We start from the raw sequence: 19,184 nt of genomic DNA, 5'->3' as shown, positions 1-19,184 counted from the left end.
CCTTTGAGTTTGCCTCGCACTTTTTCCTTTGGAAGAGCAATGGCTCTCACTCTTGCTCCCTGACACTCACGGACCCCTGGCACACTGCTAGTGTCTTCCACAGTGAAGACAGATGCAAAGTACCCATTAAGTTCATCTGCCATTTCTTCGTCCCCCATTACTACCTCACTAGCATCATTTTCCAGTGGTCCAATGTCAACTCTCACTTCCTTTTCACTCTGTATATAACTGAAAAATCTTCTAGATTCCTGCTTTATATTATTGGCTAGTTTGCCCTCATATTTTCATCTTGTTCCTTCTTATAGTTTTTTTGGTTGCCTTCTGTTGGATTTTAAAAGCTTCCCCCATCATCCAACTTCCCACTCACTTTTGCTACCTTATATGCCCCTTTCCTTGGCTTTTAATACAGTCCTTAACTTCCTTTGTCAGCCACAGTTGCCTACCTGTGATAAAGAAGAACTTTATCTTCTGTGGGACATATCTATCCTGCACCTTGTGAACTATTCCCAGAAACTTCAGCCAACTCTACTCAGCTGGGATCCACCTGGGCAACATCCTCTCTCATGCCTCTGGAATTCCCTTTATTCCATTGCAGTACGGATACATATGATTTATGCTTCTCCCTCTCAAACTGCAGTGTAAATTCAATCATATTATAATCACTGCCTCCTAAGGGTTCCTTTACATTAAGCTCCCTAATAAGATCTGGGTCCTGGGTCTCCAGCTATTGTTCAGCAATGAACAAGGGGTCAGAGTAGATAAGTTTTATCTTGACAGTGTGGAGCTCCCTCTCCAGCCCTCGTACAGTGACGTGTTCCTCTCCACTCCCCCCACACAGTGCTGCGTTCCCCCTTCCTCGCCTCCCCTGCAGCCCGGAACTCCCTCATTGCCTCTGCCGCTGTGATGAACTCCCTCACCTTCACTCCCGCAGCGCGGAGCTCCCTCCCTTGCACCCCTTCCAGAGAGCAGCGTGCTCCCCTCACCGCCCCTCCCTCGGTGCCAAGCTCCCTCATTGTCCCTTCTGCAGCCTGGAGCTCCCTCCCGGCCCTTCCCGCTGTGGGCAGCCCCCTCCCCTTCCTTCCCGAGGTGCTCCCTCCTGCACCGCGACTCACCCTCCTCACCGCCTCTCGGACGAAGTTAAGGATCGAACAGTTGAGCCTGGTGAGACTAGCGTCCTGAGTGCCTAGTTTTCCAAAGCAAGAAGCATCGTGGGAAAGGCGGATGATAGTGCTGAAGATGAGGGAGCTGGTTTACAAACAGAGGCAGTGTGTAGTGAGGAGAGGCCAAATTGCAGTCAGCAGGGTGAGTTGTAACGTAAAAGGTGGATAAAATCAAAAAGGGAGAATACAGGGCAAAAGGTGTTGAATTTGAAAGTGCGCAGTACACAGAATAAGGTCGGTGAACTTGTAGCACAGTTGCAGATTGGCAGGTGAGATGTTGTAGACATCACTGAATCATTGCTGAAAGATTATAGCTGGGAGCTTAATGTCCAAGGTTACACATTACATCGAAAAGACAGGCAGGAAGGCAGAGGGGGCGTTGTGGCTCTGTTGGTAAAAAAAAAATGAAATCAAATCATTGGAAAGAGGTGATATCGGGTCAGAAGGTGTTGAATCATTGTGGATAGAGCTAAGGAACTAGAAGGGTAAAAAGACCCTGATGGGAGTTGTATACAGACCCCCAAACAGTTGTAAGGATGGAGTCTACAAATTATAACTTGAGACAGAAGGTTGCATGCCAAAAGGGCAATGTTACAATAGTCGTGGGGGATTTCAGTACGCAGGTAGATTGGGGAAATCAGATTGGTGCTGGGTTACAGGAGGGAATTTCTAGAGCGAGTACCAGGTGGCTTTTTAGAGCAGCTCGTGGTTGAGCCCACTACAGCATCAGTTATTCTGGATTGGGTGTTGCATGTGAACCAGAATTGATTAGAGTGCTTAAGGTAAAATAACCCTTAGGGGAAAGTGATCATAATATGATCGAATTCACCCTGAAATTTGAGAAGGAGAAGCTAAAGTTTGTTGTATCTGTATTAGAGTAGAGTAAAGGGAATTAAAGAGGCATCAGAGAGGAGCTGGCCAGAACTGACTGGAAAAGAACACTGGCAGGGATGATGGCAGAGCAGCAATGGCTGGAATTTCTGGAAGCAATTCGGAAGGTGCAGGATATATACATCCCAAAGAGGAAGAAATATTCTAAAGGCAAGGTGACAAAACCGTGAAGGTAGGTGGAGGGGCAGGTAGTTTTGAGGAAGTAGAGAGACTATAGAAGGATTTAGACAGATTAGGAGATCGGGCAAAAAATCGCAGATTGAGTACAGTGTCGGGAACTGTATGGTCATGCACTTTAGTAGAAGAAATGAAAGGGTTGATAATTTTCTAAGTGGAGAGAAAATACGAAAAACTGAGGTGCGAAGGGACTTGGGAGTCCTTGTGCAGGATTCTCTAAAGGTTAATTTGCAGGTTGAGCTGGTGGTGAGCAAGGCAAATGCAATGTTAGTATTCATTTCAAGAGGACTAGAATATAAAAGCAAGGATGTAATGTTGAGACTTTATAAAGCGCTGGTGAGGCCTCGCTTGGAGTATTGCGAGCAGGTTTGGGGCCCCTTATCTTAAAGGATGTGCTGAAACTGGAGAGGGTTCAAAAGAGCTTCTCAAAAATTATTCCAGGAATGAACGGCTTGTCGTGTGAAGAGCGTTTGATGGCTCTGGGTCTGTATTCACGAGAATTCAGAAGAATGAGGGGTTACCTCATTGAAACCCATCGAATAGTGAAAGGCCTTGATAGAATGGGTGCGGAGAGGATGTTTCCCATGGTGGGACACAGCCTCAGAACAGAGGGGCGTCCTTTTAGAGCGGAGATGAGGAGGAATTAATTTAGCCAGAGAGTGGCGAATCTGCGGAATTCGTTGCCACAGGCGGCTGTGGAGGCCAAGTCTTTAAGTATATTTAGGGCAGAGGTTGATAGATTCTTGATTAGTCTGGGCGTGATGGGATTGTGATGACAAAGCAGGAGATTGGGGCTGAGAGGGGAAAATGGATCAGCCATGATTGAATGATGGAGCAGACTCGATGGGCCAAATGGCCTAATTCTTCTCCTATATCTTGTGGTCCTGCAGAACAGCGCTCCTGCTCCCTCCAAAGCTCCCCCTCTCAGAGCTTGGCCTTCCCTCAGACAAGTTAATCTCCCGGGGGTGGGGGGGGGGAATGTGTGTTACTGGAGGCTGTCCCAGGCCCACACTGGACCAGTCCCTCCCCCCTCCGGCCTGCTCTCTCTGACACTCCCTGCCCTCTGCCTTCCCTCGGCAGTACACCATGTTGTCGGGACAGGTCCCCTTCCAGAGCTCCCGGAAGGGAATGTCATCGACCAGCGCTGCCGAGATTATGCGGAAGATCAAGGGCGGTGATTTCTCCTTCCACGGAGAGGCGTGGAAGAACGTCTCGGAGGGGGCCAAGGACATCGTGCGAGGTATGAAGGGTTGGGGGGGGGGTTGGTGAGGGGGGGGGTGAGAGATTACTGATGTCATAGCGCGCACGCACACACACACTGAGCCATTGGTGTCACATCAGCAAACAAGTCCGAGGAGCAGAATTAGGCTATTCGGCCCATCAAGTCTGTTCTGCCATTCCATCATGGCTGATTTATTAACCCTCTCAACCCCATTCCCCTGCTTTCTTCACTAATCAAGAATCTATCAGCCTCCCCTTTAAACACACCCAATGACTTGCCCTTCGCAGATTCATCAACCTCTGGCTGAATAAATTCCTCCTCATCTCTGTCCTAAAGGGACATCCTTCTATTCTGAGTCTGAGCCCTCTGGACCCAGACCCCCTCCCCGCTACAGGAAATATCCTCTCCACATCCACTCTACCTCGGCCGTTCAATATCCGACAGCTTTCAACAAGAGCTGCCCTCGTTTTCCTGTCCAGCAGTACAGACCCACAGACATCTAACACTCCCCTGGACCCTTTCACTCCCAGAAACATTCTCGTAAATCATTAGAAACATAGAAAACCTACAGCACAATACTGCCCCTTCGGACCACAAAGTTGTGCCAAACATGTCCCTACCTTAGAAATTACTAGGCTTACCCATAGCCCTCTATTTTTCTGAGCTCCATGTATCTATCCAAAAGTCTCTTAAAAGACCCTATCATATCCGCCTTCACCACTGTTGCCGGCAGCCCATTCCATGCACTCACCACTCTCTGAGTAAAAAACTTACCCCTGACATCTCCTCTGTACCTACTCCCCAGCACCTTAAACCTGTGCCCTCTTGTGGCAGCCATTTCAGCCCTGGGAAAAAGCTTCTGACTATCCACACGATCAATGCCTCTCATCATCTTATACACCTCTATCAGGTCACCTCTCATTCTCCGTCGCTCCAAGGAGAAAAGGCCGAGTTCACTCAACCTATTCTCATAAGGCATACTCCCCAATCCAGGCAACATCCTTGTAAATCTCCTCTGCACCCTTTGTATGGTTTCCACGTCCTTCCTGTAGTGAGGCGACCAGAACTGAGCACAGTACTCCAAGTGGGGTCTGACCAGGGTCCTATATAGCTGCAACATTACCTCTCAGCTCCTAAATTCAATTCCACAATTGATGAAGGCCAATGCACCGTATGCTTTCTTAACCACAGAGTCAACCTGCACAGCTGCTTTGAGCATCCTATGGACTTGGACCCCAAGATCCCTCTGATCCTCCACACTGCCAAGAGTCTTACCATTAATACTATATTCTGTCATCATATTTGACGTACCAAAATGAACCACCTCACACTTACCTGGGTTGAACCCCATCTGCCACTTCTCAGCCCAGTTTTGCATCCTATCAATGTCCCGCTGTAACCTCTGACAGCCCCCCACACCATCCACAACACCCCCAACCTTTGTGTCATCAGCAAATTTACTAACCCATCCCTCCACTTCCTCACCTAGGTCATTTATAAAAATCACGAAGAGTAGGGGTCCCAGAACAGATCCCTGAGGCACACCACTGGTGACCGACCTCCATGCAGAATATGACCCGTCTACAACCACACTTTGCCTTCTGTGGGCAAGCCAGTTCTGGATCCACAAAGCAATGTCCCCTTGGATCCCATGCCTCCTTACTTTCTCAATAAGCCTTGCATGGGGTGCCTTATCAAATGCCTTGCTGAAATCCATATACACTACATCTACTGCTCTACCTTCATCAACGTGTTTAGTCACATCCTCAAAAAATTCAATCAGGCTCATAAGGCACAACCTGTCTTTGACAAAGCCATGCTGACTATTCCTAATCATATTATACCTCTCCAAATGTTCATAAATCCTGTCTCTCAGGATCTTCTCCATCAACTTACCAATCACTGAAGCAAGACTCACTGGCCTATAATTTCCTGGGCTATCCTTACTCACTTTCTTGAATAAGGGAACAACATCTGCAAACCTTCAATCCTCCGGAACCTCTCCCATCCTCATTGATGATGCAAAGATCATTGCCAGAGGCTCAGTAATCTCCTCCCTCGCCTCCCACAGTAGCCTGGGATACATCTCATCTGGTCCCGGTGACTTATCCAACTTGATGCTTTCCAAAAGCTCCAGCAGATCCTCTTCCTTAATGTCTACATGATCAAGCTTTTCAGTCCACTGTAAGTCATCCCTACAATCACCAAGATCCTTTTCCTTAGTGAATACTGAAGCAAAGTATTCATTAAGTACCTCTGCCATCTCCTCTGCTTCCATACACACTTTTCCACTGTCACACTTGACTGGTCCTATTTTCTCATATCTTATCCTCTTGCTCTTCACATACTTGTAGGATGCCTTGGGGTTTTCCTTAATCCTGCCCGCCAAGGCCTTCTCATAGCCCCTTCTGGCTCTCCTAATTTCCTTCTTGAGCTCCTTCCTGTTAGCCTTATAACCTTCTAGATCTCTAACATTACCTAGCTCTCTGAACCTTTCGTAAGCTTTTCTTCTTGACTAGATTTACAACAGCCTTTGTACACCACGGTTCCTGTACCCTACCATCCTTTCCCTGTCTCATTGGAATGTACCTATGCAGAACCCCACACAAATATCCCCTGAACATTTGCCACATTTCTTCCGTACGTTTCCCTGAGAACATCTGTTCCCAATTTAAGCTTCCAAGTTCCTGCCTGATAGTCTCATAATTCCCCTTACTCCAATTAAAGCCTTTTCTAACTTGTCTGTTCCTATCTCTCCCAATGCAAAGGAAATAGAATTATGATCACTATCTCCAAAATGCTCTCCCGCTGAGAGAACTGACACCTGACCAGGTTCATTTCCCAATACCAGATCAAGTACAGTCTCTCCTCTTGTAGGCTTCTCTACATACTGTGTCAAGAAACCTTCCTGAACACACCTAACAAACACCACCCCATCTAAACCCCTCACCCTAGGGAGATGCCAATTGATATTTGGGAAATTAAAATCTCCCACCGCGACAACTCTGTTATTATTACACCTTTCCAGGATCTGTTTCCCTATCTGCTCCTTGATATCCCTGTTACTATTGGGTGGCCTATTAAAAAAAAACAGTAAAGTTATTGACCCCTTCCTGTTCCTAACCTCCACCCACAGAGACTCTGTAGACAACCCCTCCATGTCTTCCTCCTTTTCTGCAGCTGTGACACTATCTCTGATCAACAGTGCCGCGCCCCCACCTCTTTTGCCTCCCTCCCTGTCCTTTCTGAAACATCTAAAATCCGGTACTTGGAGTAACCATTCCTGCCCCTGAGCCATCCAAGTCTCTGTAATGGCCACCACATCATAGCTCCAAGTACTGATCCACGCTCTAAACTCATCTGCTTTGTTCACAATACTCCTTGCATTAAAATAGACACATCTCAAACCATCAGTCTGAGTGCGTCCCTTCCCTATCACTTGCCTGTCCTCCCTCACACACTGTCTCCAAGCTTTCCCTATTTGTGAGCCAACCGCCCCTTCCCCAGTCTCTTCAGTTCAGTTCCCACCCCCCCAGCAATTCTAGTTTAAACTCTCCCCAGTAGCCTTAGCAAACCTCCCTGCTAGGATATTGCTCCCCCTGGGATTCAAGTGCACCTCGTCCCTTTTGTACAGGTCACACCTGCCCCAAAAGAGGTCCCAATGATCCAGAAATCTGAATCCCGGCCCCCTGCTCAATCCCTCAGCCACACATTTATCCTCTACCTCATTCTATTCCTATGCTCACTGTCAAGTGGCACAGACAGTAATCTCGAGATAACTACCTTTGCATTCTCACAAGAGATTGGGGGCTGAGAGGGGAAATTGATCAGTCACGATGAAACGGCAGGGCAGACTTGATGGGCCAAAAGGCCTAATTCTGCTCGTATGTCTTATGGTCTTGGAACCTTTGGTACTTCGCAAATGCCAGCACATCTCTTGTTAGATAAGGGGTACAAAACTGCAGTGTAGTGAGTGACCCTCACCCTGAATAAACAGTGACTCTGTACAGTTACAGTGACCCTCACCCTGAATAAACAGTGACTCTGTACAGTTACAGTGACCCTCACCCTGAATAAACAGTGACTCTGTACAGTTACACAGTGAGTGACCCTCACCCTGAATAAACAGTGACTCTGTACAGTTACACAGTGACCCTCACCCTGAATAAACAGTGACTCTGTACAGTTACACAGTGACCCTCACCCTGAATAAACAGTGACTCTGTACAGTTACACAGTGAGAGACCCTCACCCTGAATAAACAGTGACTCTGTACAGTTACACAGTGACCCTCACCCTGAATAAACAGTGACTCTGTACAGTTACACAGTGACCCTCACCCTGAATAAACAGTGACTCTGTACAGTTACAGTGACCCTCACCCTGAATAAACAGTGACTCTGTACAGTTACAGTGACCCTCACCCTGAATAAACAGTGACTCTGTACAGTTACACAGTGACCCTCACCCTGAATAAACAGTGACTCTGTACAGTTACACAGTGACACTCACCCTGAATAAACAGTGACTCTGTACAGTTACAGTGACCCTCACCCTGAATAAACAGTGACTCTGTACAGTTACACAGTGACCCTCACCCTGAATAAACAGTGACTCTGTACAGTTACAGTGACCCTCACCCTGAATAAACAGTGACTCTGTACAGTTGCACAGTGACCCTCACCCTGAATAAACAGTGACTCTGTACAGTTACAGTGACCCTCACCCTGAATAAACAGTGACTCTGTACAGTTACAGTGACCCTCACCCTGAATAAACAGTGACTCTGTACAGTTACACAGTGAGTGACCCTCACCCTGAATAAACAGTGACTCTGTTCAGTTACACAGTGACCCTCACCCTGAATAAACAGTGACTCTGTACAGTTACACAGTGACACTCACCCTGAATAAACAGTGACTCTGTACAGTTACACAGTGAGTGACCGTCACCCTGAATAAACAGTGACTCTGTACAGTTACAGTGACCCTCACCCTGAATAAACAGTGACTCTGTACAGTTACACAGTGACCCTCACCCTGAATAAACAGTGACTCTGTACAGTTACAGTGACCCTCACCCTGAATAAACAGTGACTCTGTACAGTTACAGTGACCCTCACCCTGAATAAACAGTGACTCTGTACAGTTACAGTGACCCTCACCCTGAATAAACAGTGACTCTGTACAGTTACACAGTGACCCTCACCCTGAATAAATAGTGACTCCGTACAGTTACACAGTGACCCTCGCCCTAAATAAACAGTGACTCTGTACAGTTACATAGTGACCCTCACCCTGAGTAAACAGGTATTCAGCCTGGGTATCCTCCAACCTGAATTTGGATTTCTCCTTCCTCTTTTCCCCACTCTGACTCTTTACCTCTTCTCACCTGCCTGTCACCTCCTCCCTCCCTTGCTCCTCTGGTCCACTCCGCTCTCTGATCAGATTCCTTCCTCGCCAGCCCTTGACCTTTCCCACCCACCTGGCTTCACCTCTCACCTTCCAACTAGCCCTCCTTCCCCTCCCTCCACCTTTATATTCTGGTGTCTCCCCCCATTCCTTCTCAGTCCTAACGAAGGGTCTCAGCCTGAAACGTCGACTGTCCATTCCCGCTGTTGAGATCTTCCAGCATTCTGTGTGCGCTGCTTTGAAGGTGATTGGAGGGACGTTAAGCAGGGAGAGGTCGGAGGTCATTTCTTTTTTACACAGAGAGTGGTGGGTGTGTGGAATGCCCTCCCGGGGGTGGTGGTGGAGGCAGATTTATGAGGGACATTGTAGGTAAGCACGAGTGAAAGAAAATTAGAGGGTTACGTTGGAGGGAAGGGTGAAATTGATCGCAGAGTAGGTGAAAGGATCGGACAGTATCGTGCGCCGAAGGGCCTGTTGTACACTGTGATTTAATGTGTGATGTTTACGCAACTGAATGTAGTAACGACCATTTCGCGATTTTCTTCATTTGTATTTTTTTAATCAAAATAGGTTACTTATCAAATATTACAAATAAAAACAGAATTGAGGTATCCGCACACGGTGCCGGCAGAGGGTCAGGGAGGGGTCTGTTGTTGCTGGTGTGGGAATCTCCGCTCATGGAGCTGTGACCCTTGTCTGGGCTCCCCACACCGGCCGCCGTGGACCCTCGGGCCCGAGGGAGACTCACTCTGACCCTGCGCTCTACCCCCGCCTCCCAGGCCTGCTGACGGTCGAGCCCTCTAAGAGGCTGAAGATGTCGGACCTGCGGCGGAACGACTGGCTACAGAACGGGAGTCAGCTCTCCTCAGTGTCGCTGATGACGCCGGACGTCCTGGGCTCCACGGGACCCTCTGTCAACACCTACTTCAAGGCCACCTTCCTGGTAGGTGGGACGGAACACAAGCACCTCACCTCCTCCCGTTCGTAAATCTTCACCTCCTCTAGAACCTCCTTTTCCTAATCCCTCACCTCCTCCAGAACCTCCACCGTTTCCTATTCCCTCACCTCCTCTAGAAACTCCACCCTTTCCTAATCTTTCACCTCCTCCAGAACCTCCTTTTCCTAATCCCTCACCTCCTCCAGAACCTTTTCCTAATCCCTCATCTCCTCCAGAACCTCCTTTTCCTAATCCCTCACCTCCTCCAGAACCTCCTTTTCCTAATCCCTCACCTCCTCCAGAACCTCCTTTTCCTAATCCCTCACCTCCTCCAGAACCTCCACCCTTTCCTAATCCTTCACCTCCTCCAGAACCTCCTTTTCCTAATCCCTCACCTCCTCCAGAACCTCCTTTTCCTAATCCCTCACCTCCTCCAGAACCTCCTTTTTCTAATCCCTCACCTCCTCCAGAACCTCCTTTTCCTAATCCCTCACCTCCTCCAGAACCTCCACCCTTTCCTAATCCCTCACCTCCTCCAGAACCTCCTTTTCCTAATCCCTCACCTCCTATAGAAACTCCACCCTTTCCTAATCCTTCACCTCCTCCAGATCCTCCATCCTTTCCTAATCCCTCATCTCCTCCAGATCCTCCATCCTTTCCTAATCCCTCACCTCCTGCAGCATCCTTTTGTCCCATTTTCTCTCTCTCTTTCCTTCCACCATCCCGTCCCCTCTCCCCTCCCAGTCTGTACTCTTGCACCCTTTTCCCCTCATTCCCCTTTTTCCTTCCTCAGTTTCTCTTCCCCACTGTGTCCACCCCTGCTGTCCCTCCCCTCCCAGTCCTCCAAGCTGTGGTTGTTGCGGGCGGGCAGTAGGGACTTTGGCATGTGAATGGGAGGGGGATGTATTGACTCCCCCTCCACGCCCTCGGTCAGGTGGTAGGCAGACACCCCTCGTCCTCTGCGCCTGAGGAGGTTATCACCTCAGGCATGTCTTCTCTGGTGGTGGGGGGGGGGGAAGGTGGAGGAGAGAGAGGGGAGAAGGGGAACGACATAGAGAGATGGGGAAGGGATGGGAGAGAGGGAAAGGAGGGCAGGATGGAAGGAGGAGAGCGGGGAGGTGAGAGAGAGAGAGAGACAGACAGAGAGGGGTGGAGGGTTGGGAGAGAGAGAAAGGTGAGGTGAGGAAGAGAGAGTGATGGGAGGGCAAAGAGACAGAGGGGAAAGGTCAAAGGGAAGGAGAGGGGAGGGGAAAGGTCAAAGGGAAGCAGGGGAGGGGAAGGTCAAAGGGAAGCAGGGGAGGGGAGGGAAAAGGTCAAAGGGAAGGAGGGGAGGGGAAAGGTCAAAGGGAAGCAGGGGAGGGGAAAGGTCAAAGGGAAGCAGGGGAGGGGAAGGTCAAAGGGAAGCAGGGGAGGGGAGGGGAAGGTCAAAGGGAAGGAGAGGGGCGGGGAAAAGTCAAAGGGAAGCAGGGGAGGGGAAGGTCAAAGGGAAGCAGGGGAGGGGAAGGTCAAAGGGAAGCAGGGGAGGGGAGGGAAAAGGTCAAAGGGAAACAGGGGAGGGGAGGGGAAAGTCAAAGGGAAGCAGGAGGGGGAGGGGAAAGGTCAAAGGGAAGGAGGGGAGGGGAAAGGTCAAAGGGAAGCAGGAGAGGGGAGGGGAAAGGTCAAAGGGAAGCAGGAGAGGGGAGGGGAAAGGTCAAAGGGAAGGAGGGGAAAGGAAAGGTCAAAGGGAAGCAGGAGAGGGGAGGGGAAAGACAGGGGTGGGGGCAGAAGGTGGGGTTTATGAGAGGGGATGTGGGGGAATCGGGACTGGGCTGGGTGGGGATGTGTTTGGACCCTCAGCTGCTAACCGACTCCCCCTGTAAACCTCCCCCCCCCCCCACAGGCGTTCAACAAGTGCAAGCGGGAGGGCTTTCTGCTGAAGAGCGTGGACAACGCGCCGCTGGCCAAGCGCAGGAAGCTGAAGCTGAGCGCGGGCCCCGAGGCGCGGAGCTCCAGCGACAGTTCCTCCTCCTCCTCGTCCTCCTCCACGCAGCCCAACGCCGCCTCCCAGCGGGCCGGCAGGCACAAGCGGCCGGAGCCAGTCACCCAGCCCTCGTAGCTGCCGGCAGCGGGCGGTGGGTTGGGGCGGGGTGGGGGGGAGAGGAAGAGGGTGGCACACAGACACAGAGTTATGCACAATTCCCCCCCCCCCCATTCGACTGTCCCTCCTGATCCCTGACCCCCTTGAAGCTTCCAGAGACACGGCCAAGATCATGGGTTAATCTGAAGGGGTTCTGGCGGGGAGCAGGAGAGCTGCTCAGGGGACTCACTGTGTCCGGGGGCGGGGGGGGGGGCTGACGGTGGGAGAGAAACATTTGCCTTCATCCCGGACTCTGGTCGGATCTGGTGGGAGGGCGGGGGGGGTGGGGGAGGTTCACCACAGCAAGGGCAGTTATGGCCGCCATTTAGAGGCTGAAATAGGCCCTTTGGCCCGTCGAATCTGTGCTGACCACCTACACCGGTTCCCGTTTCCGCTTTCCCCACGGACACCCCCCAGATTCCACCCCTCTCCTGGGGCAATTCACTGAGGCCAATGTACCCAGATCTTAGTCACAGAGTGATACAGTGCATAAACAGGCCTTTTGGCCCCTCTCCTCCATGCAGCCTTGGGGCCTTGCCTGAGCCAGTATCATTCACCTGTGTTTGGCCAGCATCCCTGTAATCCATCCCCACCCATCGACCTGTCCAAACGTATTTTAAACAGAGTAATCGTACTCACCTCGACCAGCTCATTCCACATACTTACCACCTTCTGTGTCAACAAAACTTGCCCTCAGGTCCCTTTTAAATCCTCTGCCCCTCTCCTTAAACCTATAACCCCTAGCTTTATACTCCCCCCCCCACCCCCACCCCAGGGAAAGACAGTGACCACCCACCTTATCTACGCCCCACAAAAACCTCTGTGAGGTCACCCACCCCCAGCCTCTTTCACTCCAGTCCCAGTCAATCCAGCCTCCCCACCCTCCCACTCGAGTCTTTCAGTCCTGGCAAATTCCCTGTGGATCTTCCCCAGCTCAGTCATATCCGTGTTAATTCCTGGGATGTAGGAGAACACTGAGGGAAACGCAGAGGTCACAAGGAGAACCTGCAAACCACACAGTCTCTCTCTCTCTCTCTCTCTCTCTCTCTCTCTCTCTCTCTCTCTCTCTCTCTCTCTCTCTCTCTCTCTCATGCACAGGCAATCTCTCTCACTCTCTCCTACACATACACAATCTCTCTCTCCCTCACATACACAGTCTCTCTCTCACACACACACACACAATCTCTCTATCACACACGCAATCTCCCCCTCTCTCTCTCTCACACACACGCAATCTCTCTCTCACACACACACGCAATCTCTCTCTCACACACACACGCAATCTCTCTCTCTCACATGCAATCTCTCTCTCTCACACGCAATCTCTCTCTCTCACATGCACAATCTCTCTCACACGCACAATCTCTCTCACACGCACAATCTCTCTCACACGCACAATCTCTCTCTCACACACGCACAATCTCTCTCTCTCTCACAATCTCTCACACACGCAATCTCCCCCCCTCTCTCTCTCACACACGCAATCTCTCTCTCTCTCACACACACACAATCTCTCTCTCTCTCACACACACACAATCTCCCTCTCTCTCACACACACAATCTCTCTCTCTCTCTCACACACACAATCTCCCTCTCTCTCACACAATCCCTCTCTCTCACACAATCCCTCTCTCTCAGACACACACACACACAAAATCTCTCTCACACACAATCTCCCTCTCTCTCACACACACAATCTCCCACTCTCTCACACACACAATCTCTCTCTCTCACACACACACAATCTCTCTCTCTCTCTCACACACAATCACACACACACACACAGAGCCAGGGGGTCATGGATTGAACCCAGGTCTCTCTCTCTGTGCACCAGTGACTCTCCCACTGGGCCAGCAGCCCGGACAGTGCATCCTCACTCAGGGTACGTGTCTCTGCAGTTCCCTCCACTACCGCCCCCCCGTCTTGGGCCAGAGGATGGGGTGGGGGAGAGGGAGGGGGGCGGACAACACAAACTGCCCCTCGTCTCTCTCTGACCCACAGTCTCACCTGCCATAGGACAGTACAGCACAGGAACAGGCCACAATGTCCCTGCCAGCAAACTAAACTGCCAATTAAACGCCTAACTCCACTAATTCCTTCTGCCTGCACAACATGCATATCCCTCAGTTCTGTGAACTCACATACTTACCAAAGAGCCTTTTAAACACGCTCCCCGACCCCGCCACCCCTGGCTCACCACTCTCTGGGAAAAAGCAACCTGCCCACACATACCTCCGTTGTACAGCCGAGGTCACGCTCTCGCACTGACGAGTGAAGTGACCGCACCAGAGATTCTGCAGACGCCCGAGATCTGGAGCAAAACACACGCACACAAATTGCTGGAGGAACTCAGCAGGCCAGGCAGCATCGTCGGAAATGTCTTTTGGAGCCCAGACCCTCCGCCGGCACCTATCAACTACAAATTTGCACTCACCATCTCCCCACCCCACGCATCTTATTCTGGCTTTTACCGGCTACCCGTTTCAATCCGACCTCCCATTCCCACGCCGGCGGGTCTGTCCGTGCCCCCCCCTCCCCAGGGCAAACGGGTCAGAGGACCGACACCTCATTTTCCGTCTGGGTAGCCTCCATGATGGCGTGAACTTCGATTCCTCCGACTTTGGGTCAATTCTCCCCCCTTTGCATCGTCCGTCTCCTTTCATTCTCCATTCTGTCTCCCCCCCCCCCCCTTGCCTCATCACCTCCCTTTGGTCCCCTTTCTCCCGCAGTCCACTCTCCTCTCCAGCCCGTTCCTTCCTCTTCGGCCCGTTATCTTTTCCGCCATTACCTCCCAGCTTATTATATAATACCCCCACCCCCCTCACCGTCCCCTATCACCCGCCAGCTTTCCCTCTTCCCCACTCTCTCACTCTGGCTCCCGCCGCCCCCCCCCTTCCAGTCTCGCTGACGGGACCCGAAGCTGTTCACGGACCTGCCGAGTTGCCCCAGCCCGCGGCGCGTGTTTTCCACCCACTCTGACCGCCAGGGGATATTTGCCCTCCACTAACACCCCACCCCCTCCGCCGTGTACCCATTGCCGAGGTGAAAGACCCCCCCACACACACAACTCTGTCCACTAAACCCACTCCCACTCCCACTCCCACCGGTGACATCCCACGCCTACCGGGAGCCGGGACCGGGATCGGGAAGCGCGGTCAAACAGCTCGGAGTCGCGGGAAACGTCCCGTCGGGGGATCGAGGCTTCTTCCCGCCGGTTATCCCCACAAGGGCTGCGTGTTAAGATTGTAAAACTGCTCGATATTACTGTAAATAAACGACCGTTGTACAACTCCGGCGCCTGGGCTCCTGCGCGTTTACCCGCCGAAAGAGGGAAGCCATTCACCGATGCACAGAGCGGGGCAACGACCAGCGCTCTCCGAGGGTGGGGATGACAGCCCGCTGGAGTCGTCACCTCGCGTCTGGCCCCCTCGGCTTCACCAACCCCGACGGGCGCGTCTTTGGAGTGTGGGGGGGAAACGCGCACGGTCCTCGGGGAGTGGAACACGGGTCGCTGGCACTGTAATGCGTCGCCACAGACACAGGGGCAGAATCAGGCCATTTGGCCCATCGATTCAGCTCCGCCATTCCATCATGGCTGAATTACTATCCCTCTCCTGCCGTCTCCCCGTAACCTTTGACTCCCCGACTAATCAAGAACCTATCGACCTCCGCTTTAAATATACCCAATGACCTGCCCTGCATTGCTCTCTGTGGCAATGAACTCCACAAATCCCCCTCCTTCTGGCTAAATAAATTCCTCCTTATTTCTGTTCTAAATGGACGTCCCTCCATCCTCTGGTCCTAGACTCTCCCCCCCCCCCCCCATAGGAAACATCCTCCCCGCATCCACTCTACCCACTCGATAGGTTTCAATGAGGTTCTCTCTTCAATCTGCTAAACCCGAGCGAGTGCTATTGAATGCTCCTCATAGGTTAACCCTTTCACTCCTGGAATCATTCTCACGAACCTCCTCTGGACCCTCTCCAGTGCCAGCACATCTTTTCTGAGACAAAGGGGCCCAAAAAAACTGCTCACAGCCCCTTATAAAGCCTCAGCATTCATTAAGGCATCCGTTAGTCTTGCGAGACCACGAATCTGCGCCTGGAAAGTCTTCACTCTCCAGGGCGCAGGCCTGAGCAAGGTTGTATGGAAGACCGGCAGTTGCCCATACTGCAAGTCTCCCCTCCCCACGACACCGATGTTGTCCAAGGGAAGGGCGTAAGGACCCATACAGCTTGGCACCGGTGTCGTCACAGAGCGATGTGTGGTTAAGTGCCTTGCTCAGGGACACAACACGCTGCCTCGGCTGGGGCTCGAACTCACGACTGTCAGGGTTGCTAGTCCAATGCCTTAACCGCTTGGCCACAGAAAGCCTCAGCATTTACATTCTTGCTTTTGTATTCTAGTCCCCGAGGATAGGATCCTCCCAAAATGAATACTAAGATTCCACATTTGCCTTCCTCACCACAGACCCATCCTGCAAATTAACCTTTGGGAAACCCTGCAAAAGGATTCTCAGGTCCCCTTTGCACCTCTAATATCAGAATTTGCTCCTCGTTCAATAGTTCATGTCTTTATTTTTTTATACCAAAGTGCACGACCATACCATTTCCCACACTGAATTCCACTTCTTTGTCCTTTCCGTTCTGTCTAAATTCTTCTACAGATTCCCTTCTTCCTCAATACTGCCTGCCCCTCCACCCATCTTTGTATCATCTGCAAACTTTGCAACAAAACCATCAATTCTGCCATCCAAATCATTGACATATAATGTAAAAAGAATCGGTCCCAACACAGACCCCTGTGGAACACCAGCGGCCGGCCAGAAAAGGCTCCCTTTATTCCCAGTCTTTGCCTCCTACCAATCAGCCACTGCTTTATCCATGCTAGAATCTTTCCTGTAATACCATGGGCTTGTAGCTTGTTAAGCAGCCTCATGTGCAGCACCTTATCAAAGGCCTTCTGAAAATTCCACTGATTTTCCTTTGTCTATCCTGTCCATTATTTCCTCAAGAATTCCAACCGATTTTGTCAGGCAAGAATTTCCCTTAAGGAATGATAAAATAGGTTGTAGTCAGCATGGTTTCCTCATGGTTGCCTGACAAATTGGAATCAGAATCAGGTTTATTATCACCGGCATGTGTCGTGAAGTTTGTTAACTTGGCAGCAGCAGTTCAATGCAATATATCATATAGAAGAAGAAAAGAATCTGTTGGAATCCTTTGAAGAAATAACAAGCAGGATAGACAAAGGAGAATCGGCTGATGTTGTGTATTTGGATTTTCAGAAGGCCTTTGACAAGGTGCCACACATGAGGCTGCTTAACATGAGCCCATGGTATTGCAGGAAAGATTCTAGCATGGATAAAGCAGTGGCTGATGGGCAGGCGGCAAAGAGTGGGAATAAAAGGAGACTTTTCTGGTTGGCTGCCGGTGACTAGTGGTGTTCCACAGGGGTCTGTGCTGGGACCAATCCTTTTTACGTTATATGTCAATGATTCAGATGATGAAATTGATGGTTTTGTAGCCAAGTTTGAGGATAATACGAAGACAGGTGGAGAGGCAGCAGAGAGGCTACAGAAAGACAGATTAGGAGTATGGACAAAGAAGTGGCAGATGGAGCACAATCGGGAAGTTATGGTGGAAGAAATGAAAGGGTTAACTATTTCCTAAATGGAGAGAAAATTCAAAAATATGAGATGCAAAGGGACTTGGGGGTCCTTGCGTAGGGTTCCCTGAAGGCTCATCTGTGGGTTGGGTCGGTGCTGAGGAAGGCGAATTCAATGTTAGCATTCATTTCCGGAGGATGTAATGCTGAGACTTTATAAAGCACGGACGAGGCCTCACTTGGAGCATTGTGGGCAGTTTTGGGCCTCTTAACTTAGAAAGGATGTGCTGAAACTGGAGAGGATTCAAAGAAGGTTCGCAAAAATGATTCTGGGATTGAAAGGCATGTCATATGGAGCATTTCATGGCTCTGGGCCTGTACTCACTGGAATTCAGAAGAATGCGGGGGGGGGGGATCTCATTGATACCTATTGAATGATGAAAGACTTCTCTAGAGTGGATGTGGAGAGGGTGTTTCCTCTGGTGAGGGAGTCTAGGACCAGAGGACACAGCCTCAGAATAGAGGGACGTCCTTTTAGAATGGAGATGAGGAGGAATTTCTTTAGCCAGAGGGTGGTAAATTTGTGGAATTCATTGCCACAGGCAGCTAAGGAGGCCAAGTCATTATGTATATTTAAGGCAGAGGTTGATATGTTCTTGATTGGTCAGGGCATGAAGGTGGGAGACTGGGGGCTGAGAGGGAAAATGGATCAGGTATGATGACATGGCAGAGCAGACTCGACAGGCCGAATGGCCTAATTCTGCTGCTTTATCTTATGGAAACCATGCTGACTTTGGCTTATTTTATAACGTACCCCCAAGTACCCCAAATGCTTGCCTTAATAATTGACTCCAACATCTTCCCTTCCTAACTGGCCTATAATTTCCTTTTGTTTGCCTCCCTCCCTTCTTAAAAGAGTGGACTGACATTTGTGATGTTCCACTCCTCTGGAATCATTCAAGAATCTCGTGATTCTTGAAAGATCACCCCTATTGCCCCCACAATCTCTTCAGCTACATCTTTAACAACCTTGGCGAGCAGTCCATCTGGTCCAGGTGACTTATCTACTACCTTCAGACCTTTCAGCTTCCTACACACCTTCTCCTTAGTCATAGTAACTACACTCACTTCTGCCCCTCTGACAATCTTCAATTTCTGGCATATTGCAGATGGTCACAAAATAATTAAGTTCACCCCCCCATTTCTTTGTCCCCCATTATTACCTCTCCAGCGTCATTTTCCTGTGGTCTGATATCCACTCTTACCTATCTTTTACTCTTTATATATCTGAAAAAAATCTTTTGGCATCCTCTTTTATATTATTGGTTTCATATTTAATTTTTTCTCCCCTTATTGATTTTTTAGTTGCCTTCTATTGATTTTGAAAAGCTTCTCAGGCCTCTATATTCCCACTGATCTTTGCCACATTATATGTCCTCTCTTTTGCTTTTACGCTGTCTTTGACTTTTCTTGTCAGCCATGGTTGCCTCATCTTCCCTATTCTGCCATCATCCCTGCTAGTGTCCCCTTCCAGTCAACTTTGGCCAGCTCTTCTCTCATGCCTATGTAATCCCCTTTACTCCACCGTAATAATGATGCATCTGATTTTAGCTTCTCCCTCCCAAACTGCAGGGTGAATTCTATCATATGATCACTGCCTCCC

The 19,184-nt window shown here is 50.2% G+C and overlaps 1 protein-coding gene across 4 annotated transcripts in view; it reads left to right on the top strand.

The window, feature by feature from the left end:
* LOC140189321 (ribosomal protein S6 kinase alpha-5-like) overlaps window positions 1–12,121 on the top strand; it is a 58,738-nt gene extending 46,617 nt beyond the window's left edge. For 3 of the 4 annotated variants that reach the window (XM_072246034.1, XM_072246031.1, XM_072246033.1), the window contains exons 15-17: window positions 3,309–3,468; window positions 9,641–9,804; window positions 11,678–12,121. In XM_072246034.1, coding sequence (XP_072102135.1) covers window positions 3,309–3,468; window positions 9,641–9,804; window positions 11,678–11,893 — 540 coding nt within the window. In that variant the 3' untranslated portion in view covers window positions 11,894–12,121. The other variant, XM_072246035.1, reaches the window with a different exon arrangement.
* The last annotated feature ends 7,063 nt before the right edge of the window (window positions 12,122–19,184 follow it).

Source organism: Mobula birostris, chromosome 28 (assembly GCF_030028105.1).
Source record: "Mobula birostris isolate sMobBir1 chromosome 28, sMobBir1.hap1, whole genome shotgun sequence".
Lineage (NCBI taxonomy): Eukaryota > Metazoa > Chordata > Chondrichthyes > Myliobatiformes > Myliobatidae > Mobula > Mobula birostris.
This window is presented reverse-complemented; position numbering and strand designations above follow the sequence as displayed.